This window comes from Scyliorhinus canicula, chromosome 4 (genome assembly GCF_902713615.1).
Source record: "Scyliorhinus canicula chromosome 4, sScyCan1.1, whole genome shotgun sequence".
NCBI lineage: Eukaryota > Metazoa > Chordata > Chondrichthyes > Carcharhiniformes > Scyliorhinidae > Scyliorhinus > Scyliorhinus canicula.
In genome coordinates, this window is record NC_052149.1 from 114,337,280 (window position 1) to 114,363,065 (window position 25,786).

At 45.6% G+C, this 25,786-nt stretch overlaps 1 protein-coding gene across 1 annotated transcript in view; it reads left to right on the top strand.

Moving 5' to 3' along the window:
* The window catches only part of LOC119964903 (astrotactin-1-like), a 3,158,558-nt gene that overhangs the window by 1,781,460 nt on the left and 1,351,312 nt on the right, over positions 1–25,786 (top strand). Inside the window, 1 exon segment of the mRNA XM_038795000.1 lies at positions 21,600–21,737. Within this exon segment, the coding sequence (XP_038650928.1) occupies positions 21,600–21,737 (138 nt within the window).

Sequence of the window (25,786 nt, forward strand, 5' to 3'; positions counted from 1 at the left end):
GTGGCACTGCCAAGCTGTCAGGAGCACTGCCTGGGTGCCAGGGTGACAGTGCACGGTGCCCTAGTGCCAGGTGGCACTGCCAAGTATCAGGGGCTGAGGGGGCATTGCCCATGAAATGATGGGGGATTAGAAGGGTGGGGGTGTGCAGGGCAGGTTAGTAGGAGCCTCCAGGAGGTTGGGGGAGGGCTGCTGGATTGGGGTCCTGGAAGACAGGGGGTGCAGTAAGGGGGCTTGAAGGGGATAGGCCCCCAGGGACCCCATAGCGGAAGTGTCCTCACTTGGGGGGAGGTGGGGTAGTGCTCATGTGTGTAGGGGGTGACATTTCCCATGGGTGAGGGGTGTGGTGGACCACAAGCTCACCGAGAGATCAGGGCACTCTTTCAAAATGGTGACCTTATCTCAGAGTTCAGCTCCCGAGTGCAAAAAATTCTAAATGTGGGTAAACCATTGAAAAACTTCCCAGGGCCCAAAAAAATGACTAAGGGTGCAATCTATTGGTTGGGTGTTGCCGGAGGGGGGGGGGGGGGGGGGGGGGGGTGCGTCAGGGGGCGTTCGGGCTGCGGGGAGGTCTAGGATTCTATTTTGGGCCTCAGAAATCGGGATGCTGAACTCTCGGTGCAACAAGGATTTCCGGCGACGGGAGCTTCCCACTGTAAAATATTAGGCCGTGTGTGGCCTCGGCCGTGCTTTCCCCATTCAGGCTCCTTATTCAACACGAGTAGCGTTGAATAGACATGTATTTCTTGGCACTGCAAGTGCTGAGAAACACATGACTATTTAACGCAATTCGAGTCTTGCGTTGAATAAGGGGCCTGAATGGGAAACGCACTGTCGAGGCCGCACATAGCCTCATTTTACAGTGGGGAGCTCCTCTCGCTGGAACTCCCCATTGTAGGGAGAGATTGTGAAACCATTTTTAAATGGCGTCCCAATCTCCGAGGCCCGTGAAACAATCCCCTGTCTCCCTCCAGCCTGAAAGCAATATGGGAGGGTCTCCCTGCACACCCCACCCTCCACCCCATGCAGGAAACCCCAGCATGATTGCGCACACACATAAAATGACAACCTGGCACCCTGGCAGTGCCCATGCCAGCTGGTAGTGCCATCTGGTCACCTTGGCAGTGCCAAGCTGGCATCCAGGTGGCACTGCTAGGGTTCCAGGCTGGCACTTGCAAGTTACCCAGGTAGCACCAGCAGTGCCAAGGCACCACTCTGCCCAAAGGGCATGCTGCTTGAGGCCTGGGGTACTTGTGGGGACCAGTACTATACGGTGCTCGCCTAAGGTCTCTGAGACAAAAGGGTTGAATCCCAAAGCTTCGGGTACCTCGGGAATTTTCACATTAGTGTCTCGCTCTCATATGCAGATTTGCTAAAAAGTGGACAGGATTCACATCACAACGTCTCGCAAGATTGTGTTGAACATCGCAAGGCATTCGGAGCCATGTGGATCCCAGGAGTGGGGTCTCCCGGCTTTCAATGGTCGTGATGAGCTGCATTTCAGGTGCAGCACGGCAGTAAGTTTGCACCCTATGTCCATCTTTCTAACTGGAATGAAAACTTGTTACCTTCACAAATGGGAAGATCAATGAGAATGAAATGTGAAGGTAATATCGTCAGAGATTTGGGCCGTAAATCACAATTAGATGTGTAGATATAACTGTCCTCTCTCAATTAATTCTTATTGCTCCATTGAAGTCTGTTTGGTATTTTCTTGTAATCTATCTATTGAAGTATTCATTTTAAATGATCTATGAAACTGAGGTTTGGATAAACCAATTCTAATTCTTCCAATTTATTTTGTATTCAAATTATATAAGTTAACCTTCCAGTAACACTTATTAATTAATAACCATTGAATTTAAGCAAGAATCACAAAAGAGGTTGCTTTTGGACTCTATTGGAACCCAAAAGTATTTGTATCCAGAAGTAAAACACACTTATGAAATTAGGTGCCATAAGTATGAAGAATTTATTCAACGTGAAGTCCCAGATTTAAAATTTTTATCTTTGTGCTCACTTCCTCTTTCCATCAACCTAACCTCCCCTAACCCTCTGAGAACACCGCCTTCCTTTCTGTGATATTTATGTGAAATCTTCAGAATACAAAGGATTAATATCATATCATAATTAACCACTAGGTGGAGCTAGATGCAGAACTATAGAAAGCACTGATTTACAGGCTTTTGGGAGAGGGCTGGAGAGGAGCAGTAAGAGAGTGTGGAGTACAGTTATAAATCGAGTGCAAAGACTTGTGTCAGTAGAGTGCAGATTGTAGGTTACCAGATTATTGTTTACTATAGGAGTAAGTGTAATAAGAAGTGTAATAATTATTATAGGAGTAGGTGTAATAAGTAGTGTAAATAAAAGTTAGCTTTGTTAATGAACTTCGATTCTGTGGTCTTTGTGAACACTACAACATCCATTCTGACAACAGAATTACAAAGACCACTAAACTGGCCTCCTGGGAATTTTTGATTTTCCAAGTTAAAAATGCTCCATAAGTGCAAGTTGTTGTTGAGTCTGCTAATTATTTTTTGTTTCTGTTTCTTCCCCCACCCCTTTCCCAAATTCTGCTGCTATTTTCTAAAAGGCACCTCCTTATTCTGGGGCATGGTGGTACAGGGGCCATCTGAAACTTTACCAAGAAGCCACTTTACTGTAGGAAACTTTTGCAGCCGAACTGAATGAATGGAAATCTACACATTTTCTACAGCCTGGTGGATAGTGGTCAGGAATAGGCACCGTTGCATTTTTGACCTCCAAAAAGGGGCATTTCCTTGGGTTCAGTATAATTTGCCATTCCTATAAGTCTATTTCGTGCCCCCTGCAATCAGGCATATTTTAACCTAGATGTTGCGTAGATTCATTGATCGTGAGACCCAATGGTCCTTACAGAAAATGGGTCACGTGTCACCACATCCATCTTCTCCTGGAGCGCTCAACTGAATATATATTCTCATCGGACACAATCTCAGTTCTCAGTTGGCATAACCCCCCCTCCCCCCACCCATAGGAACTGATAACATTTTAAAAGTGATGTATTTTTCAAACGACCCAGTGTAAATAAACCAATAAACAGCATTTCACTTCTAAAAACTTTACTATAACATTCAAACCAAAATCAACTTAAATTAACATGAATTAACAGGCAACTGATGCATTTCACTGAAGAAAAAGGTACATTTTGTTGTGTTAAGCACACTGAGATAACACAGGCTGCAACTTTAACTGAAAGATACTCCAGACCTTGAAGTTAGTTCAATCTGATTTATTGAACCTGTCACACAGTTGGCTCAGTTCTCTGTGAGTTCGACTCTCTGCTAACCTAAGTATGATTACTCTGTCTGACTGAACCAGACTAGCTCTTAGCCACGTGCTGTAGGTGTCATGTGATATAAACACCCTGACTCCCTCTGTAGATGTCCCCAGTGGAAAGAGGCAGAGTATGAGTGCCTCGTGCCTTTTATAGTGGGAAACCAGCCCCAAGTGTTCTGCCTGCTGATTGGTTATGCCCTGTCCTCTGTGTTCATTGGCTGCCTGTCTGTATCTCATTATGTGCATGTCTGCATATCATGACATCTCCCCTTTTGAAATGTTTTTCTGTAGCATATGTGAAAGTATTTACATGTGTAGGCCGAAAAACTAACTTATTTACAAACTATGGCAGATGGGAACATATGTACATGTGAAAACAGGTGTCTAATGTGCGAAAACAGAACACAGCAAACTATACAAATGTTTACACAACCGCAGTCTATCTTACAAGACATAAACATCTATTGGATATGCAGCATTCAAAGGACAGTCTCAGATTAATTCCTGGCAGAGGTTCATCATGGCCAGGTCAAAACTTTCAGCATCCTTCGACAATCATTCCACTCTATCCGAGTCTTCGATATCCGATTAACATCAACTAGGCATTCCTCATCGAATCCCTCTCTCCCTCAGGTCATGACAATCCTGAAGATCCAGGATTTGAATGATTCCTGTGTCTGATTCTTTTAAATAGTTTAGTCAGCTCTGGTAAAATGTTTTCTCTATGGAGAGTTGTACTTCTGCTCCCCATCATTTCTTCCAGAACAGCCAAAACGTGTCGCTGGGATTTGTAAGGGGCAACAAAAGGAGCCCACACCGGGATGTAGAGAAAAACATTTATTTAACACGTTAACTACTATCTACAGCTCCAGTAGTTCCCTACTGGGTCTTCTCTAGTTGGTGCCTAACTGGCCAACTCTCTTTATCAGGCTCGTAAACTTAGTTAAGGGACCCAACCCCCTTATTAGGAGAGCGCCTATTCTGCAAGCTCCATGGGACAGTGGATCATTCCTACCCCATTAGACCCGTGCAAGTTATAACACTGGGGGAGTTCCAATTGTTTCCTGTTTGCTTCTTAGAAGCAGATTTTACTTTGCTATGCAAGCTACTGTGAGAAAAAATTGCAACTGGACAGCCCAATGGTTTCTATTGAGCTTCTACCCCTTATCAGCTCTCATCCCCATGGCAACCTGAAGTCACATGGGTACCTAGCCAAAGTAAGGTCTTTGCCAAGAATACCAATTGCAGCCTTTCTAGAATTCCCTTTCACTTTGGATCTAAATACACATTTCAAAATCTCGGCATTTTGCGAAGCTCAGCATTCATTCAGTTTCTGAAACAGCAAATGGCTTTATTTAAAAAAGACTGTTGGCTTAACAGTAAATAGTGTAAAACAGTGAACCAAATATGTTTATAGCCTCTCAGTATATAATATCATAAATATGCCACTCATTTTCCCTCAAAACATGACATCTAAAATGAAAGGTTACCTCATATGCTGTCAACCACATAGCGTTTGAAAATGAAAATTCTGCTGTCTGGCATACTCCAAACAACACAGAGATCTTGAGCTACAGAGTTGCAATTAATGACAGATTGTTTTCCCAGGCAGGTTTACCCATAAAAATATGATCTAAATCTTTTTGAAACAAAAGGTAATGGACAATTACATCTTCCATCATTACTTCAGATCAACAAGAATCTGCAGAAGGCTTTATTTATCTTATAAATATTGAGTTGTTAGCAAATATTTGATAATGGTAAGGAGCTGTGTGATTAAATATGATGAGTTGCGCTATGTAGGAATCCCATTTTACTATCCTTCGATGATGGCAACTTGTGAAGCCTTTGAAGCCTGTTAAATGACTGAGCTGATGGCTTTCCTTTGAGAAATACTTTGTGACCTTATGGTTTAACCATGGCATGCTGGTTCTGGCCATGAAGAATCCAATCAAATAATTATGACTAAAAGGACATTTTTTATCCTTAGAGACTAGGAATACCAAGAATTTGAACCGGGATTGTTTAATTTAGCAGACAATATGGACCAAATCTAGTGAAGGTGAAACTACCAGATTTTCAGAAAAACCCATCTGCTAAATCTCTTATCCATTCGGGCCTGAACAGGTGACTAGTGACCCGCAGCAGTGTTAACCAGCCTGTGAGATGATCCAGTAAACCATTCAGGATTCAAGAAGGCAACTCACCGCCACGTTCTTGAAGGCAATTAATGACAAGCAATGAACACTGCTCTTACCAAACATGCCAATGTCTCATGAATGAACAAATAAAAAATGTTTATGGAGTGCGGGGGTACTGGTGTACCAGAGAAGCGATCTGCTGCCATGGAATGAGGATTCTCGATGTTGGCCATGATTCAACCAAAACATTTCAAAGTGGAATTCTGGCTGTGTTTGGCAGTGTTTCCCTCAGCCTTTTGAGTGAGATCCAGGCCTGGATTCACCCATAATAATTTTTTTGTGCCTTGGGGAGATTCTCCCCAGTCCAGCCCACACTTCGAAAATTGGGGGGACCAGTACCAAACGGTGCTTGCCTAAGGTCTCTGAGACGAAAGGGTTGAATCCCAAAGCTTCAGGTACCTTGGGAATTTTCACATTAGTGTAAGGCTTACTGTTTGGCTCTTATATGCAGATTTGCTAAAAAGTGGGCAGGATTTACATCACAACGTCTCACAAGATTGTGTTGAATCTCGTAGAATCTGAGCCAGGTAGATCCCAGGGGCACACTTTTGAAAAGGTGCCCGATCTCTAAGTGAGCTTAAGGTACCCCACACTGCTGACCCATAGGAAATGTCAACCCCCACAGATTTGGGCATTACTCCCCCCCAAACCTCCCTCCCCCCCCCCCCCCCCCTTGTGAGCACACCCCACTATAGGGTCACTTAGGACACCCCTCTTCAGGGTCTCCATCCCTCACTATTTTGACACCACTCCCTTTTCAGGACCCCCTTCATCCTCCAACCTTTATGAGGCCCCTTCATTTCCCACCCTTCAGACCCCCTCACTCTCCTTTCATGGGATGGCCCCGATTGTTGGCAATACCAACCCAGCATCAGGCACCCTGAAATGCCAGATTGGCACCCATGGCATGCCACTGATACTCTGGAAGTGTCAACCAGGCACTCTCATCGTGCAAGGTTGGCACTGCCAGGAGGCTGGGTTGGCATTGCCTGGATGTTGGATTCCAGGAGTGCCAAGGCACTTCCCATCCATGTCCAAAACCAGCTGGGGGCTCCCTGAGTGTCCATCATGACTGGTCTCCACTCCACTTACTAATTGGCGCCAGGTTGGAGTCTTGACTCCTGACCACCAGGAGAATGCGGCGTCGGCATTTTAAAATTAACCTAATGGTTCATTTAAATATCATTATTTGGATCACTCCCAGTAAGGGCGTGATCCAGATCATGCCAGGTGCAGCAAGTCGGGTCACTTGCGATCAGCCCAACGCAAAGCCCGATTTGGGCCTCCCCCAGGGTTCACTCATCACGTTGGGTGCAACGTAGTGACTGAATCATTCGCATAAGTCTTCTCTTACTGATTTAATTTTGAGCAAAATAATACAGACAAATATATGTTGATGCAAGGGCCAAAAGCCTTTGCATTATAGTTCCCAAGTTCTGCCTGGAATGATCAACCCTCAACTTCTGTTGAACTTCCAGAATGATATACATCACGGGCAGGATTCTATGTTACCCGACTCCGATATCGTAATCGGCGATCGGGCGGAGAATCGATTCCGACGCCGGGGCGCGATCCAATAACCAAGTTGAACCGGAAAAGCAGCTTGCTGAAGTGCAGTGTGGCTGATGAAATCTGGGAGACCCCACTCCCAAGATCTATCTGGCTCGCAACGCCTCAAAAGATCCAACACGATCTTGCAAGATGTTGCGATGTAAATCCTGCCCATTAAAGGCAGGATCACTTTTTGACAAATCTGCATATTACAGCAAGACAGGTTGTCTCACTCTAATGTGCAGATTCCCAAGGTACCTGAGGCTTTGGGAATGATCCCCTTTGCCTCCGAGACCTTTGTAGTGCTACCTGGGTGCCAAGGTGCCAAGATGGCATTTTCTGTGCATGTTTGATTGGGCTGGGGGTGCCCTCTGTGGGTGTTGGGGGGCGGTGACTCTCCCATAGTGAGTTTGGGCTGGGGGGAGGTCGGGAATTGCTTCACGGGCCTTGGCGATCGGGACACCATTTAAGAATGACGTCCCGATCTCTCGCTGCACTGTGGAGTTCTGGTGAGTGGAACTCCCCACAGTACAAAACAGGGCTATGTGTGGCCTCAGCTGTGCGTTCCCGGTTAAGCCCCTTTACACATCGCGAGTTGTGTCAATAGCCATGTGTTCTTGGCACAGCGAGTGCCGGGAAACACGCGGCTAAACGCGCTCGATATGGGACTTTCTTCCCATTTGGTTGAATCGAGCCCTGGCATTTTCCTTCTGGCCTGTTTAGTTTTGCTACATTTTTGTTGCAGTCTCTCCCAGCCACAGTTTATTATCCAACACATATTTCTTCTCTTCAGTTCCGTAGAAGGGTCATGCAGACTCGAAACATGAACTCTGTTTTCTCTCCCTACAGATGTTGTCGGACCTGTTGAGTTTTTCCAGCATTTCTCTGTTTCGTTTGGATTCACATTGTTCAAAATACATCATAGTGATCAGAAGGACTGCACTTAACAGATTGGCAGTAATTCATTGGTAATGAACAAAACAAGCAAAGAGAAGGAAACAAAATGCGGCCAGTGATTATGGTCTGAAATTGTTAAACTCAGTGTTGAGTCTCGAAGGCTGTAAAGTGCCTGATTGAAAGCTGAGCAGCGGGATTCTCCATCGGCGGGATCCTCCGCTTCGCCGGCATCGCACCCACGCCTGCGGGTTTCCCAACGGGGTGGGGGTGGCCACAATGGGAAACTCCATTGGCCTGCTGCAGGAACAGAGAATCTTGCTGCCAGCAGGGGCACACCGTGCCAGCAAACGGGGCTGGCAGGACAGAGAATCCCACCTGGGTGCAGTTTTGCAAGCTTACACTCAGCTGCCACTGCAGGAGGTTAAGGATAGAGATGTCATTGGGAGACCAACATGGAGAATTAAAGTGGCAGGCCACCCAAAGGCTCAGGGTCATGCTTGCAGACTGAGAGGTGTTCCACAAAGTGATCACCCAACCTGCGTCTGGTCTCCCATTGTAGAGGAAACTGCATTGTGAGCAGTGAATACAGTAGAATCAATTGGAAATACGGACATACGAGTTAGGAGCAGCAATAGGTCACTCGGCCCTTCGAACCTGCTCCACCATTCATTAATATCATGGCTGACCTGAAAGAAGTTCATGTAAATTGCTGCTTCACCTGGAAGGACAGTGAGGCAGTAAAAGTGCCAATGTTACCTCTTCTACATTAGCAGGGAAAAGTGTCATGCAAAAAAGATGCTGGTTAAATAAAGGTTTCCAATTCTCTTCCCACATCTAGTGGTGCACTAAGGCAGACTTTAGCCTGTTTCCATAGCTAGTAATTCCCGGAACAGGCTGCTGAGGGCTTAAAGCTTGAGAGGCGCCACTCCACATCAAGCGTGGCTGGCCAGGAGCCTCTCTCCCTCTTACCACTAGCCATTGGCATGTGAGGAAGGATTTACAGATTGACACAGTCAACCAGTTTGACCAGGTTATCAACAAACCTTTCTTGGCTATCAAGTCCTGGGGTGGGCCTGAAACTTAGAACTCCTGGCTCAGACGTAGGGACACTTCCCACTGCGCTACAAGACTGCCCAAAGTTTCCAATGGACGACTTCAAAAAACTATCAGGTTGGTAATGCCTGTTGAATGATTTCAGTTAGGTATCATAGAGTTTAATCACAGCATGAATGAGCAATTGTATTACTGTAGCTGAGATTTGCAGGAGCTTACTTCATCAGAATATAAGCAAGGCCATCAGAAAATTCTGAAGCCATTAATTCAGTGCTGAGGAGATTAACACAGGCCTGATGAATGTCTTCCAAATGGAATCTGGGAGATTGATAGAAGGCTTAACAAGTGACATCAGGGAGGTATGGGTTATTAGATGGGGCCTGCTGACAGATTCTAGTGAGAGACGGGGAAATAGGCATATTGACAGGAGTGCCGATTCAGCAATTTGGTCAATGCCTGAAGGTTGTGGGGAATCTCCAGCGTTTTCTATACAATGTCAAAAAAATTGTCATGAATTCGTTCAGTGACAAGATTCTACGCTGAAAAAAAAACCTTAGTTCCATGGAAAGATAATTAATTCTTCATTGGTACCTGATGCCTTGGAAATATATTCTTTTAACTCAAACAGTGGCTTCAATGCCTATCCCAGGAAAATAAGATCAATGATGGAACTAGATTCCGATAATAAGTAGTATTATGCAGGTTGATTGCTAAACATGCAAAAAAAAACCTCGAAATTAGACTTTTTTCCCATTATCACATCAAACTTAAGTCAATCAAAATTGAATTTTAATGTCTTAAAACACTTATTTCATGAAATAAAGGCACTCAAAGGTAACCTAGATTTTAAGAGTATTCTGCATTGCATTACACATAGTGTATAGCACCAAACAGGCTATTTATTCCAAATAGTCTATGGTAGTGTTTTTGCTTCATACAGACTTCCACTTTAACTTATTCATCTCAACCCAACAGCATAAACATCTATTCCTTTCTCCCTCATGTTTATACATCTTCCCGCTAAATGCATTGATGCTACTTGCCTGAACTGCTCTACGTGTGACCAAGTTCCGCAATGTAATCGCTCTCATGGTGAAAAGGTTTCAGCTAAATGTGTTACTGGATTTGTTAGTGGCTATATTTTTGGCCCCTCAATTTGGCAATCCACATTTGTGGGAAGATCTTGGGTGTGATTCAACAGAAACATTTCTAAGGGCATGATTCTCTCAAAGGGAGCACTCAAAATGCCAAGATTATTCAACGTGAGTTTCGTGGAATAAGGGGCCTAAATGGGGAATGTATGGCTGAGGCCATACATATCCCCGTTTTGCACTGCAAGGAGCTGGGCTCGTCGGATCTCCCCATTGTAACGAGAGATTGGGACACCATTTATAAATGGGGTCCCAATCTCCAAGGCCCCCGAAATAGCCCTGATCTCCCCATCCCCCACAGCCCGAGCGCACTATGGCTCCCCCCTCCACTTGGTCCAATCGCATGTGCAAAAAAAGCCAGCTTGATACCTTGGCAGTGCCAACCTGGCACCCTGGCAGTGTCCATGCCAGCTGGCAGTGCCACCAGGGCACCTTGGCAGTGTCAGACTGGCACCCAAGTGGCACTTCCAGGGTACCCAGGTGGCACCAGCAGTGCCAGGGCACCACCTTTCCCAAAAGTCATGCAGAGGCCTCCGATCCCCTGGGGTCTGGTTCCCATTTCTGGGGACCAGTGCTTAATGGCACTCACCCGAAATAAATGAGAAGAAGGGGTTGAATCCCAAAGCCTCAGGTACCTCAGAATCTGCACATTAGAGTGAGGCTTACTGCCTCGCTGTAATGTGCTGATTTGACAAAAAGTGATCCCGCCAATTGTGGGTGGGATTCACATTGCAACATCTCGCAAAATCCTGTTGCATCGCACGAGGCATTTCGATCCATATAGATCCTGGGAGCGTGATCTCCCGGCTTTCAACGGCCACGCGGCCCCGCGGTGAGCAGCTTTTTGGGCATAAAGTGGCTGGTGGATTGCACCCTAAGTATCATTTAAGGTGTGTTTGGTGGAGTGTTTTCTTGATGACCACATTGGCAGTAGCCTGAAAAGTAGCCTGTATTCAATGGCGAAAATGTGCCCCCCCTTGTTGGCTGCCTTGCCGTCCGATTCGTCAGACTCATGGTGCAGTTTTTCACCGCTAACAAGAAGAGCTGCTTTTAAATGCTCCCTCCCCACTCACTCCCAGTCAACACACAAGCATGGCAGCGTGCAGACCTGCTCCTCGCTTTGGCAATGTTGTCCTGGCCAGACTTCGCTATGTGAGATGGGCTACCCTGTTCCCTCGAGAGGGTCCGGGGACCAGCAGTAGGGTCACCAATGCCACTTGGGAGGCAGTGGCAGCGCCTGTCAGTTCGGGCAGCATAACCAGAAGGACTACAGTCTAATGCAGTGTTCTTCAAACTTTTTTTCCAGGGATCCATTTTTACCAACCGGCCAACCTTCTGGACCCAACCCGGGCGACCTTTGCGACCCATGCTGGCCGATCTTTGCGACCCCCACCGGCCGACCTGTGCGACCCACCATTTTCTCTTACCTTGTTTGCTGCTGACAAAAATGGCGGAAATGGTTTTGTGTCCCTTTGGCTCTCGTACACGCTCCTCCAATGGAACCTGTTGGATGAAGGTGAAGCCTTCTGGTGTCGGAAAGTATGGAGTCTCCATCTGTCCAAAGTTCTACATTTTTTTCCTGTAAAATTTTTAAAAAATAAAACCCCTCCCGAACTTGTAAAAAAAATAAAATGAATAAAATAAATGAAAAGAATAAATATTAAATGAATAAAATAAATGAATCAAATGAATAAAACCTCCTCAACTTGTAAAACAAAAAGCTGCGACCGTTTTTAAAAAAGCGGCCGCACTGCGCATGCGCGCCAACGATCTGGCATGCATGTACAGTGCGGGCATTTTGAAGGCCGCTTGCAGCCGGTGTTATTAAGAGCCGGCTGCCGTGGCTGTTGCGTGCAGATTTGCGCGATCGGGAGCACATCGACGGACGGCGCCGCGACTCTACCGACACCAGCCCACGACCCACCTGTGGGTCGCGCCCCCGAGTTTGACAAAGTCTGGTCTAATGTCAGAAGAAGATCAACAACCTCCACTGAGCTGAAAAGGCAAGTTACCACCCCTCTCCTGGCATCAGTTCTGCCTGCCACCCCTCAAATACAAAAACGCTACTCCCCACAGATCATTGGCTGGCTCTCTACACCTTTACCCAAATGACCTGTCTCAAGTGAGTTGTTCATGCCAGACAAAATGATCCTTCCCCCTCACTGTCCACATGCCCATTGTTTCACAGAATCTCCATCTGATGAGGCAGGGTCATCCGGAGTCGATTCCCCCCAGAGACCACCAAAGAGGAGAGCTCCAAGGAGACCAACATCGAGGCGTCACAGATATCACCCGCAACTTCATCAACGCAGGTGCACACAACTTGGTGGGCAACATTAGTGGACTGGCACAATCTGGTGATCGCCACGAGGTTGCTGATGCACATCAGGTGGAGACAGAAATGTCCAAGGGAGACAGCAGTCAGAGGTCTGCTGGATCCCGGACTCAGCTGGGTTGCAGTCAGATGCCGCTGGGTAAGGTTCTCCCAGAGCTGATGCAGATGATAGATGCAGCCGTGATGTTCAGGAGAGGATGTCAGCTATATACCATTGACTGCATATCCGATTAGAGGACACCGAAAGGCTTCTGTTACAGGAGATGTTGCTGACAATGTGCGGTACTGAGGCCAACACTGCTAGGATGGCGACCACATTTGGAGCACGTTGTCCGCGTCCTGAGTGGTGATGCCGAAGGCATATGGCTGTTGATGACGACTATGGCTGAGAGCCTTACCATCATGTCCAATTCACTGAGGGACTTGTCCCAGATGCAGGTGGGCATTGCCGAGGCACTGCAGAGACTGGTCCAGTCACTGAGGAGCATCACTCAAGGCATCAAAACCATGATGCAGGCAAGAGAGAGCTGCCAGGACTGTCAGAACCAGATGACTCGCAGGCCTTTGGGCCCCATCAGGTAGGAGGAAGAGCTGGAGGCCAACCAGCGGCAGCAATCTCCAGTTCTTCCAAATCCTCCCCCCTGACTCCGGCGCAACTCAAGGACAGCAGGCAGAACAGGGTGTCATGGAAATGCCTGTGCAACCGGTAAATCAGCTGGATTCTCTGGTTTCATCCCTCCAAAGGATTTCCACTAAGGGAATCAAAGGCCACAGGGCGCAGAAAGGAGCAAGCTGCCTCCACCTCTGATGTGCACCCTGGGGACACACCTAGACATAGCAGTAAACCACAAAAGAACAAGAAGATCAGGTAGAACTGAGTGGGCACTGGGGTTCCGGGGGGGGGGGGGGGGGGGGGAGTGGGGGGGGGGGGGTGGTCACTACTTGTGGCTAGGAGGAATGGAAATGTCAAATGTTCATGATTAAAACATGCCACATCTGGCACATGTGAAGCCTCTGTCATGTTAATCTTCACAGCAGGGCTGCCTGCACCCCCACCCCTTGTTACCCTCTGTCCCCCCCAACCCCACCCGTGCCCCTCCGGGAGTAGTGGTCCTCCGATGCAGACCCCTTTCAGAGGATTGTTGTGAGTGCCCTGTCAGCAGAAAAACAGGAGTCAGACTTTTGCAGAAACTTCAGAGCACCAGAGCTAACCTCACAGTGAGTTAACATCACGCTCCTGTCCTGTATATTGACTCACTGACAGAGCCAACACAGACCCATCAACCTGGAGTGATGTTACACAGACCCCTGGAGCATGAAACAAGGTGCGGGAAGGAGAGATCTGGAACTTTCCATCGGGAGCGGGCCTGGTGAATTGTAAACTGGTTCGTGCCTGATGCCCAGATCCCCACCGGGCGCTAAGCGTTCGTTGAATCGCTCCTCTTATCTGCATTTACTCTTCATAATATCTTCCCAATATTAAAGACCTCTACCAGGGTGCCCATCAGTTTTCTCTTTATTTTGTTCCGATTTGCATGAGTATCCATAAATCAAAAGAACCAAATTTATCAAATTGCCCCCAAATATAGAAATTACCAAATTCAGAATTCTCAATGTAAATTAAAAATAAATTAACAGGCAAAGCATGTTGGTATGAACTATAAATTACTGATGGAATTGCAGATACAACACAGATAGATCTCACAGATCATCAAGGCAGTCCACTCTATCTGTAAGATACCGATTAGAATCACACAGTTTTTCCAACTTGGATCCTCCTTGCACAATTCCAGTCCCTTTCCGTCAAGGAGGTGGCTGATTCACTTCAGGCAGCAGCTTCCACGTAAACAGTTTTCTGCCCATGCAATCTTCTACATGATGGCGTGCTTCTTTCAAAAACCTTCTTAATTCTCAGTTCCCTTCAACCACAGTCGCATCAATCTATGGAAATCTCCATTATCTTGGTAATGGCCAAATCTGTGCGTCGAACCACGTGGAAGTGAATGAAACAATAGAAGCAGTCCGAAGCATGCGTCCCGAACGCTCAGGAATCCAGCTCCTGTCAGCTTATGGATTGTCTCCTCTCTCCACTTCTTCTTTTTCTACTTTGTCTGCTTAAAGACGCCGTAATGTAACTGCTGTTATTACTACTTCCAGGTCAAGGTTTGCCAGGTCACATGAACCCATATTGTTCATTGTCCAAAAATTATAATTGATCATTTTACCATTTGTACAAACTCTTAAAAATCCCTTTCAGACATCTAAAAAGAAACAATTATATATTCCCCAAACATGTCAAAGTATTACACATTTTCCTTAATGTGTCAGAGGCTGTCACCTTTTCCAGAAATTAGACTTACGAACCTTCAAAATAAATATGACTATTTTATCTTTGTATTTCTTTTACGGAAAAAGAAGCATATTTTTATCCTTCTGTGGAGTAGCTGTTTTGAGACTGAGACCACAGTTATACTTTGATTGTCCACATAAATTCATTATTTAGCAATGGCCTCAAGTTTCAGTCCTTCTGCAGCACACAGATAAGATCAATAATTACAACAATTTCATTGTGTCATAAAACATTCTCTGGTGCATGTAGTATTTACTTGGTAATAGTTTATTTGCATATAAACTACCATCAGATCTACATGTGCACTAATAAAGGTTTTATTTATTAGCCATAGGCAGACTGGGAAGCCTGAACCTCAAAACAACATGTTCACAATATCACTTACTTTAAGCGTAAAAATACCAATCACTTCATCCAAACTGTACTGTCCGATTAATCAAAAATCACTCGCCAGTGGCAATGATTGACCTTAAAATGATAAACATTTATTTTTCTTAGAATTACACATTGTGATATTTGCAAGGCCACATATTTGACATATAATTCAGATGTGTTATGGGTATTTGTTTATGGCTGCTTATTTAGACAGGGCACATTGAATATTGTTCCTTTTGATCTGATTTGGATCCTGTTCTTGTTTGCAACAGTGGTTTGTTTATTTCCTAGTGAACTTGCATTTCACCCTGAATCTGCAGGCTCAGATGTTGCTGCATTGATGTGTCTGAGAGTATTGTTCTGGATTTACTTTCCGCCCTGCGAATAACCTTTTAAAACCTGAGGAGCGCCTTGTGAGAAATTGCCTTTTCAAAAAGAAAATCCTGAGCTGAATTCTCCACTGTCGGCATTCTCCATTTTGCCGGCAGCCCGGGGGTTTCCCGACGGCGTGGGGCTGCCCCACAATGGGAAACCTCATTGACCAGCCGCTAAAACGGAGAATCCCGACGGCGTGCTGAACCAGAAATCTGGCGTGGTGGGACGGAGAAACCCATCCCTATTTTCAGGAGTGATTCCTGATACTCCCCTCTCCGATCATCTTTGTTGTTCATCTCAAAACTTCGTCAAGGCCTTCATGGGCTTTTATGTCAAGTCAACCAGAAGCATGAGCAGTACTCATCTGTAGTCTGCTCATAATGCTAAAACAACTTTAATCTGATCTGATTGAGAAGGCCGTACAAATTAGCATCCTTCATGCCAGCTCAAACCATTTGGACATAGTGAACAATGAGTTGGCTGACATCCCAGGTGTAACTTCACTTGTTCAAGGGCCAGAATTTTCCAGCCGATGGGATTCCCTATTCCTGTTGGCAGTGCACCCCCATCGTGGGTTTCCCTACAGCGTGGGGTGGCTTCAATGAGAAATCCCATTGACAAACAGTGGGAAGAGAGAATCCCACCGCCAGCGAACAGTGTGCCACTGAGAAACACACGGCTGAGCAGCCAGAGAATCCCGCCCAAGATCTACCACACCCTGGGACAATCTCAATTTTACTTTCTATGAACTCCATTTGTCAGATTTTATCCCGAGTCACTTCCATCAAGCTCTTTCTTATATATGACAGCATTCTCTGAAGCCATTAACTCCCAGCTTAAAGGCATCCAAATGTAAAAACAATCCTGCACCTTAATTGTGAATTCAGATCAGTTAATGCGCATCAGGCACAAATCTCCATTGTGCAACATTTCAAGGGTAAAATTTAATTCAGGTACTAACGTGGCCAAGTGGTGGGCCTTCCATGGAATCAAGGACCCTGGTGGAGCAGGAACACCACCCTCACCCCCCCTCCCCCTCCCCCCCCTCCCCCTCCCCCTCCCTCTCCCCTTCCCCCCCTCCCCCTCCCTCTCCCCTTCCCCCCCTCCCCCCCTCCCTCTCCCCCTCCCCCCCTCCCTCTCCCCCTCCCCCCTCCCTCTCCCCCTCCCCCCCTCCCTCTCCCCCTCCCTCCCCTACAACTGCCGGTCAATTAGAGTCCAGCAGCTCTGTGGGGTTTGCAACTGAATGTGTTGGTTGTTGACAATGGCCCATGATCGGCAAGGGACCCAAGCCAAAAGTGAGTGAGGACAGCAAGGGGGATGTGAGGTGGGAGTTACTGGCTGGTGTTGGTGATGGATGTGGGGGAATTAGGGTGTTGGTGGGGATGGAAGGGAGATCAGAAAGAAAATCTCTCAGTCGGCTCTCCTTTCTGACACTGGGTCCCTCAATCAGGTTATCAGTGCCTGACAATCAGGGGACCTGCCCTTCTTTCCCAGAAGCCCATAACCAAATAATAGGGACTTGCTTTTCAAGTTCCCTACATAGTCACTGCCCACCTGTCACTCTTTGAACAGCAAGTACAGTAGGATGAGGCCATTAAGTCGTCATTAATGCCCACTTAAGGATCTCAATTGACATGAGGGCAGAAATGAACTTTCCAGCACTGGAATTAATTGGACAAGTTGGCAATGCAACAAGATTCCCAACCTGCACTCTATAGCCCAATTAAATGTCAATCTGTCTCCAATCCTGCCAGGAAAGGCAACAAATTTACACCATTATTAGGTGAGGCTCGGCCCTTATAGTTTCTCTTCACTTTCCGTTCTTTATCCTTTTACTAATATAGGCTTACACCTTTGTTACCTGTGAACTCTTAGATTTTAAAAAAGTTCCTTGAAGGTGTTTTGGGCAGCCCACCAGCACTTGGCCACTGAGGCCTTTTAGTGACCAATTAATAGCCACTTAAGGGATTGTTCCTGTACTGCCACCTCCCTCAACACTCTTCCACAACTTCTGTGCTCTAAGAACGTTTACCTGACATTCAATTCTGCACGAGCCTCCAACTGAATGTTGGGAAGCAATTGTCTTTAGAATTCTGCCACAAATGCCATATGCTTACCACCAGTTCTGCTCTCTCCCTCTATCCACTGTCTCCAGCTGAAGAAAATTGCTTGTACCTTTAGCATCCTATTCAATCCGAAGCTTAACTTACATAGAACAGTACAGCACAGAACAGGCCCCCCAACCTTACTTTTAAGGACACCACGGGCAATTTAGCATGGCCAATCCACCTAATCCGCACATCTTTGGACTGTGGGAGGAAACCGGAGCACCCGGAGGAAACCCACGCACACATGGGGAGGATGTGCAGACTCCGCACAGACAGTGACCCAGATGGGAACCGAACCTGGGACCCTGGAGCTGTGAAGCATTTATGCTAACCACCATGCTACAGTGCTGCCCACTTTTTCTGTGAGGGGAAAGCCACTTATGTCTTTGCCTCTTCTCCATCACCAAGATCACCTCCTCCCACAATACTAATTTTGCCAATATCCATCTCAATTTCCACCCGTCTATTGCTGAAACCATCATTAATTAATTTGTCTCCTCCAGACCTTTTTCCTCCAATGGGCTCTTGGCCAGCCTCTGTTCATCCACCTTCTATAAATTCAGTAACTATGCTGGCCACATCCTAAACTGCATCCATACCATGTGTGGTGAATCACAGTCCGTGTTATTCACACTTATTATATATAGACATAGACATAGAAGAGTACAGCACAGAACAGGCCCTTCGGCCCTCGATGTTGTGCCGAGCAATGATCACCCTACTCAAATCCACATATCCACCCTATACCCGTAACCCAACAACCCCCCCCCCTTAACCTTACTTTTTTTTTAGGACACTACAGGCAATTTAGCATGGCCAATCCACCTAACGCACACATCTTTGGACTGTGGGAGGAAACCGGAGCACCCGGAGGAAACCCACGCACACACGGGGAGGACGTGCAGACTCCGCACAGACAGTGACCCAGCCGGGAATCGAACCTGGGACCCTGGAGCTGTGAAGCATTTATGCTAACCACCATGCTACCGTGCTGCCCACAACATATGATGTACTGTGTCTGTGTAAGCTTGGTATACGAGCAGTTGCGCGGCTCTGCCCCTAGGGGAAGATGAGGAGTTTGTACTGGGCTCCACCCTTGGCTCCGCCCATGGCTCCTCCCACTAACCGGAAGTATAAAGCCTGACATTCTGAGCCTGCCTGCCAGTTCATCTCGTCGCAGGCAGTCTCCGTTGTACGATCATTAAAACCACTGTTCACTTCCAACTACGTGTCGTGTGAATTGATGGTCACATCACCGTGTGCATCACAACCATTCTCGTGGATAATTCTGGTCCCATAATGCTCCACATTTCAAAATCTCATCTGTCACAAATCTCATTTGTCACTACCAAAGTCTTTGGAACAATTTTCTCCACAAAAGAAGCTACAAATGTACAAGCTGTTTTTTATTGGAGCAAATAAGACAGAAAGGGGAAATGATCACATCTTTAAATTGCTCGAAGGATAGAAATACGATGCACATATGAAGGAATGCATCAAGCCACGAGTCCAGATCCACAAGACACCTGGTAAAAATGGGCAAGCAAAATATAGAACATAGAACATACAGTGCAGAAGGAGGCCAATCGGCCCATCGAGTCTGCACTGACCTACTTTAAACTCTCACTTCCACCCTATCCCCATAACCCAATAAACTCCCCTCACCCTTTTGGACAACAAGGGCAATTTATCATGTCCAATCCACCTAGCCTGCACATCTTTGAACTGTGGGAGGAAAACGGAGCACCCGGAGGAAACCCACACAGACACGGGGAGAACGTGCAGACTCCGCACAGACAGTAACGCAGCAGTGAATCAAACCTGGGACCCTGGCGCTGTGAAGCTACAGTGCTAACCACTAACTACCGTGCTGCCCTAAACTTAAAATTGGAAGATTTTTCCCCTCATGTAAACTAGATTCTGAACTAAATTTTGTTTTTACTCGTTCATGGGATGTGGGTATCAATGAGTTAGCTATCGCTAATTGCCTTTGTTCAACGGCATTTAAGGGTCAACTACATTGTTGTGGGTCTGGAGTCACATGTAGGCTAAACCAAGTAAGGACTGAAAATTTCCTTCCCTGAAGGACATGTGTGGCCAGGTGAGGTTTTACAACAACCGACAATGGTTTTATGGTCAACATTAGACTTGTTCTTTCTTTCCAGATTTTTACTGAATTCAGATTCAATGTTGGGATATGAACCTGGGTCCCCAGAGTCATAGGCTGGGTTTCTGGAATACTAATCCAGTGAAAATACCACTATGTTCCCTATGTCTAATGATTGGGTGGGTAATGGATGGACAACATTGATCAATTCCTTTGAAGGAAAAGTCAATATTTTGTGAATGTCACGACAGCAGTCCAAATAGCAGATTAGTTCCAGGTTCCTAGCATCCAGCTGAATATTTCGGATCATTGTGTTGTGAGTTTACTGGAGCTTTTTGGGACAAAATCAGGACCGGGAAAATGAATCTAATTTAAAAGGTGATGTAAATGGAACTCTAGCAGAAACAGATTACCAGGGATGGATCCAAAACAGAAAGGGTGTGCGGATGACTGAGCCAAAGGTCTAAATCTTTGGAGATCTGAAATTAAAATAGGAAATACTGGAAGCATTTAGTAAAGATGTCAGTCTGACAAAAGCTCCATACCTGAACCATTCAAACACTTCCCTTCCTGAATTCTGATAAGCCCCATTATGGTTCTATTACCATGGCACCCAAGCTTTTAGATATTTTCTGATTGAATACCTGAGTAGAATTTCTATTAGTTAATTAATGGTTCAAATTATGTTATCATTGTTGTAGGTCTTAGATTTTTTTTCTTAGTCGATATTTACATTTACGTGGAGGTTGGTAAATTTTACCTTTTGTTGAACATCATAATATGTACAGTACAGACTTATCATGAAGCTCCGCATAGAACGATTGCTCAGCATTCTCTGTTGCCATCTGATTTTACATCATTGGTGATGCAGACTCTATATTTCCTTATTTAACATTAAACCTTTAGACTATAGAAATCTCGCCCAGAATTTTACAGTCACGCCCCAACAACTGGCCTCCCCCCTCACAATAATGGTCCCCTCTGCTTGAACCACTTCATCATCCCGATTGCTGCCCCTTCCACTCCTTTGTCGGGGCCTGACTGACTGATCTGCTTAACCTCAAGTCTGGCCTCCAGTTATATTCCTGCTTGGGAGCTAACTACAGTTCCTGCAGTAACCGCCTCTGCCAGCCATCTGATTAGCCTCCAACTTTAGGAAGTGGGACATCCTCCGACATGGGGGCGGGAGTCACGTCCTTGGGCAGTTAACTGTCTGATTGTGGCGCTAACAATTATACTCAAAGCCGAGAGACTAGTACAATAGAGGCTTTATTGCTGTACGATGTTGTCCCTCCATCTGCAACAGTAGACTAAGGGTCTGAGCAGCTCTCATACATTTATACATTAGCTCCCTGTGGGCGGAGCTAGCCGGCAGGAGCTGACCGGAGGAACCTGTATTACAGGTACAGGCATACATCCCCCTACTGCAGTACACATAACTACAGTGGTTATCTCACCACACTGATGACTGTGAAATTCGGTCATGACTTTCTGGCCTGGCAGAGGCACTCACTTCCAAGTTTCCAGTCAGAGAGTGGGGCACCGTCTACATGTAAAATTCAGCCCCTAATGACAACTTAGTGTTGGCAAGGCCGATAGCCTAGGCCTAGCTCTGGGTTCGACCCAGCTGAACCTATCCTCAGCACAGGCCTCATTTGAAAGAGTTATCAGCTGATGCAAAGAATGCTTCAGCTGGATTGGAGTATAATAGATGAATAAATCACAACATGCTTTGCTGTCAGAATGTAAAACAGTCACTCTATTTTCTTATCATTATTTAGGTTTACCTATACCCTTGGGGAAGGAATGTGGCTGCCGCTTAGTAAAAGCTTCGTCATTCCCCCAGCAGAACTTGCCATCAACCCTTCAGCAAAATGCAAGACAGATATGACAGTAATGGAGGATGCAGTCGAGGTCAGGTACGTGGCCACAGAGAAATAGTTTGGCTGACTGTGATTCTTCCAATCTCTTGCGCTGGTCTTGATCCACTTTTGACTCAATTAGATCTCTAACTGCTGTTCCGGAGTAATAAATTTGAAGTCCCTTTAAATTGTTAAGTTCAATAGTTTGAAACTGACTCCATATTGGTAATAGTTCATATTTGATTTAAGCATCACTGAGACTTAATTCGGTACAACATTAGAGCAGCAGTTTGGAAAGTAATCTTATTTGCCCATTACTGTCCCTGAGATGAGGAGGCTTGGCCAATTCCCTATTCATTCCACTCGTATATGTGTCTTTTGCAAGACATGCTCTTCTAGACTGTAAATGGCCCTAACCCATTGTTCATTCTCATGAACACCAAAAGGCAGAACTGCAGAACAATCTGTCCAGTCAAAGGCACAATTTATTTGCTCACCCATAGGTCACAGGCCTCCCTTAACTGTTTTTTCTAACCGAAACACAGATTTTTCTGTGCTTGTTTCCTGCTCCCAAAGTTCAGCACAAGAGTTTGAACCATAAACCACACCTAGATTTTTTACACACCTTTTCCCAATTCTAACAGGTGTGAAATACATCTGAGGTAATAAATCTATAGATGAACAAAACATTAAACTGGCATCCAGCACAGTTTAATGCTGGAAAATAGTTAAGATGAATCATATTTGAATATATTTCAACAACTCAAAAGAGACTGTGTAATTCCAAAGGCATATAAAGAGATGCATGATAAGGCTGCAGATAGCTCTAAGTTTCATCTGAGCAGGTCTGACAGAATCTGTGGAGAGAAAAGGGAGCTAGCGTTTTGAATCTGGATGACTGTCAAAGCTCATGAGGACATGTCTGCAGCACCGTTTTGGAAAGTGGCATCATGAGAACAGATGGGACGGAGGCAAAGGAACTGGTGAAAGGGGATGGTCTTCACAGGATGTGTGATGTGAAGAGCTGTAGTCGAGGTAGTTATGGGAGTCAGTGGGTTTGTAATGGATATCAGTGCACAGTCTATCCCCAAAAATTGAAATAGAAATATTAAGGAAGGGAAGTGTCAGAGATGGACCATGTGAAGGCGATAGAGGGGTGGAAATTGGAAGCAAAATTCATTAAAAGTTTCAAGGTCCAGACGGGAACATGAAGCGGCAATGGGAGAGTTGTTGATATATTGATGAAAGAGTTGTGGGATGGGGCAGGAGTAGGACTGGAACAAGGAATGTTCCACATACCCCATAAAGAGACAGGCAAAACTGGGACCGATGCAGGTACCCATAGCCAGACCTTTGATTTGGAGGGAATGAGACATGTTAAAGGAGAAATTGTTGAGTGAGAGGACAAGATAAAGGAGAGTGTTGGTGGATGGGGATTGTTCAGGCCTCTGTTCGAGGAAGATGCGGAGAGCTCTCAGACCATCCTGGTGGGGAATGGAGGTATAGAGGGATTGGACATCCATGGTAAAGAGGGGGCGGTTAGGGTTGGGGGACTGGAAGATGTTGATATGATGTATGGCATCGGAGGAATCACGACTGTAGGTTGGAAGGGACTGGATAAAAGGAGTGAGAAAGGAGAGAGCATGGAGTCAAGATAGGAAGAAATTAGTTTGGTGGGGCAGCAACAGGCTGACACGATGGGCCTACCGGGACAGTCCTCTTTGTGGATTTTGGGGATCATCTCTTTTGACAAAGAGTCATCCAGACTGGAAACGTTAGTTCCCTATTCTCTTCACAGGTGCTATCAGGCCTGCTCAGATTGTCCAGTATTTTCTGTTTTTGTTTCAGATTCCAGCATCTGCAGTAATTTGCTTTAATCTAAACTTCATCTGGTTCTTTCCTCTTCTCTTCTAATATTCTTTTTTAAATAACTGGACCAGCCGTAACACTGATAAAAGTGAGCAGACGTCCAAAGTAGTCATTTTTTGTGAAGAACACCTTTAATAATAATAATCATAATCTTTATTAGTGTCACAAGGAAAAACTTATTTGAACTATGTGCCATGTTTAGACTTCTGTACAATGTGTATTCATGTATTGCCATGACCTGTGCACAGGAAGTTATGAGTCTGTAGCGCGAGAGTTCTCACCAATGTGGCTGTAGGCATGGCGCACAACAGCTGCTGAAGACGCTGCAGTAAACCAAAGTTGTAATCCTTTGCCATCATTCCTGCACAATCCAGAAACCTTACAGCTCCTGAAAAACTCTCAATATGAAACAAAAGTTCTGAGAAGTTATCAAGTAATGATCAAAATCATCAACAATCGTGAAAACAAAATGTTTACAAAGAAATGCCATTTTCTGCAGCATGCATTTGTTTATTTCTGTTGTATGGTTTTTGATGCCGCCCATTCGAGCTGGCGTCCAAATTCAAACGCAGACTTCAAGCTTCTGCTGATCTTTGAACCAGCATCATTTGGCTGGGAGAGTATTGAGCTTTATCTGATATTTCAAATCCTCAGCACATGCCTCATTTGAAAGAGTTATCAGCTGGTGTAAAGAATGTGTTAGCTGGATCGGGGAGAAATAGGTGAATAAATCACAGCGTGCACTGCTGTCAGAATGTAAAAGAGGTGATTACCTTGGAGACGCACTTTCATTTGTGTTGGAAATAATGAATACACAACATACTTTTTTAAAAAGTCATTGAAAATATCGGGTCAAAGGTTCTGCATGATTTTAAAAGATGCAGACGAATGTTGAGCATTAGAAATGGCATTGTTTACTACAATAGATGACATTTGGAGCTACAGAGATGAATATGTTCAGATATTGAGGATGAACTCCTAAGAATTAATTATGTGGTAATTGTCCAGTGTGATTGCAATTCTGTGCCATATGGTCCTCAGCATCTGGGCCCTACCCAGATGAATTTATCCTGATGGACCAGCTAGCTGGGCAGTTGGCAAAATCTGACTGCTCCAGCCACACTTGCTGCATCTATAACACAGGCAGTTAGATATTGCATTGCACTACCGCACTTGCTCAATTCTCCCTAAAGGATCTGTGAGATGTAGCTCATCGAGTGAGGAAGACAGGCACATATATTTTCATTTGCTCCTGCTCACTAACTCTGTCGCTTGGCTGTATTGTCTCTCACGTCTTGTTTACTCAATGACTTATTTATCCAGAAAACATCTGTTTCAGAAATAGATAACCCAGCAGTTAGAGAAGTTTATGCTTTTGCAGTTTTGAAGCGAGATGATGGGCGGAAGTTTCCATTCTGTTTTTGTTTTGATAGATTTAGAGTACCCTATTATTTTTTTTCCAATAAAGGGCAATTTAGCGTGGCCAATCCAACTGCCCTGCACATCTTTGGGTTGGGGGGGGTGAAACCCATGCAAACACGGGGAGAAAGTGCAACTCCACATGGACAGTGACCCAGAGCCAGGATCGAACCTGGGACCTCAGCGCCATGAGGCTGCAGGGCTAACCCACTGTGCCACCGTGCTGCCCTGAAGTTTCCATTCATGAGACTAAGTGCGGTGATGAGTAATTTGGGCAACGCTCACCCCGCTGACTGGGATAATGGGACCTCACGCCTGATTCTGCGTTCTGCCCTTGGAAGCTCACTTATCATGCACAGGCGACTATCGGGCCGAAGTACCTGGCATGTCGGGAGGTGATTTGTTCGCCCGTTTTCAGCTGGAAGGTTCGAAGGTGTTGACACCATATTTAAACGGCAGTCCAACGCGTGCATCTCACTCTCTCCAACCCGCCTGTCTTCAGGAGACTATCCCAGATGTCTTCCATCATTACCACTGAGCCAACTGAATGCCCCAAGCAGCTGAAGAGCATCTTTAGAAGCCCCATGGTCTGTGTTCCAAATAGAGTGGGGATAGGTTTAAACAGCCCTGATTCCTCCACTCACTATCGATCCATAAACAGAAAGCTGCTTTTTGCACTGATTTCCCCATTTATAGGTGGTGGGGGCATGTTTTCCTTAATCCTTAAATTTGATATGTTTATCTCTCTAAATAATTTGCACAGCAAACCCAACACACACAACATGCGGAATGGAGTTTTGCAGAATCTGCCCCTTTTT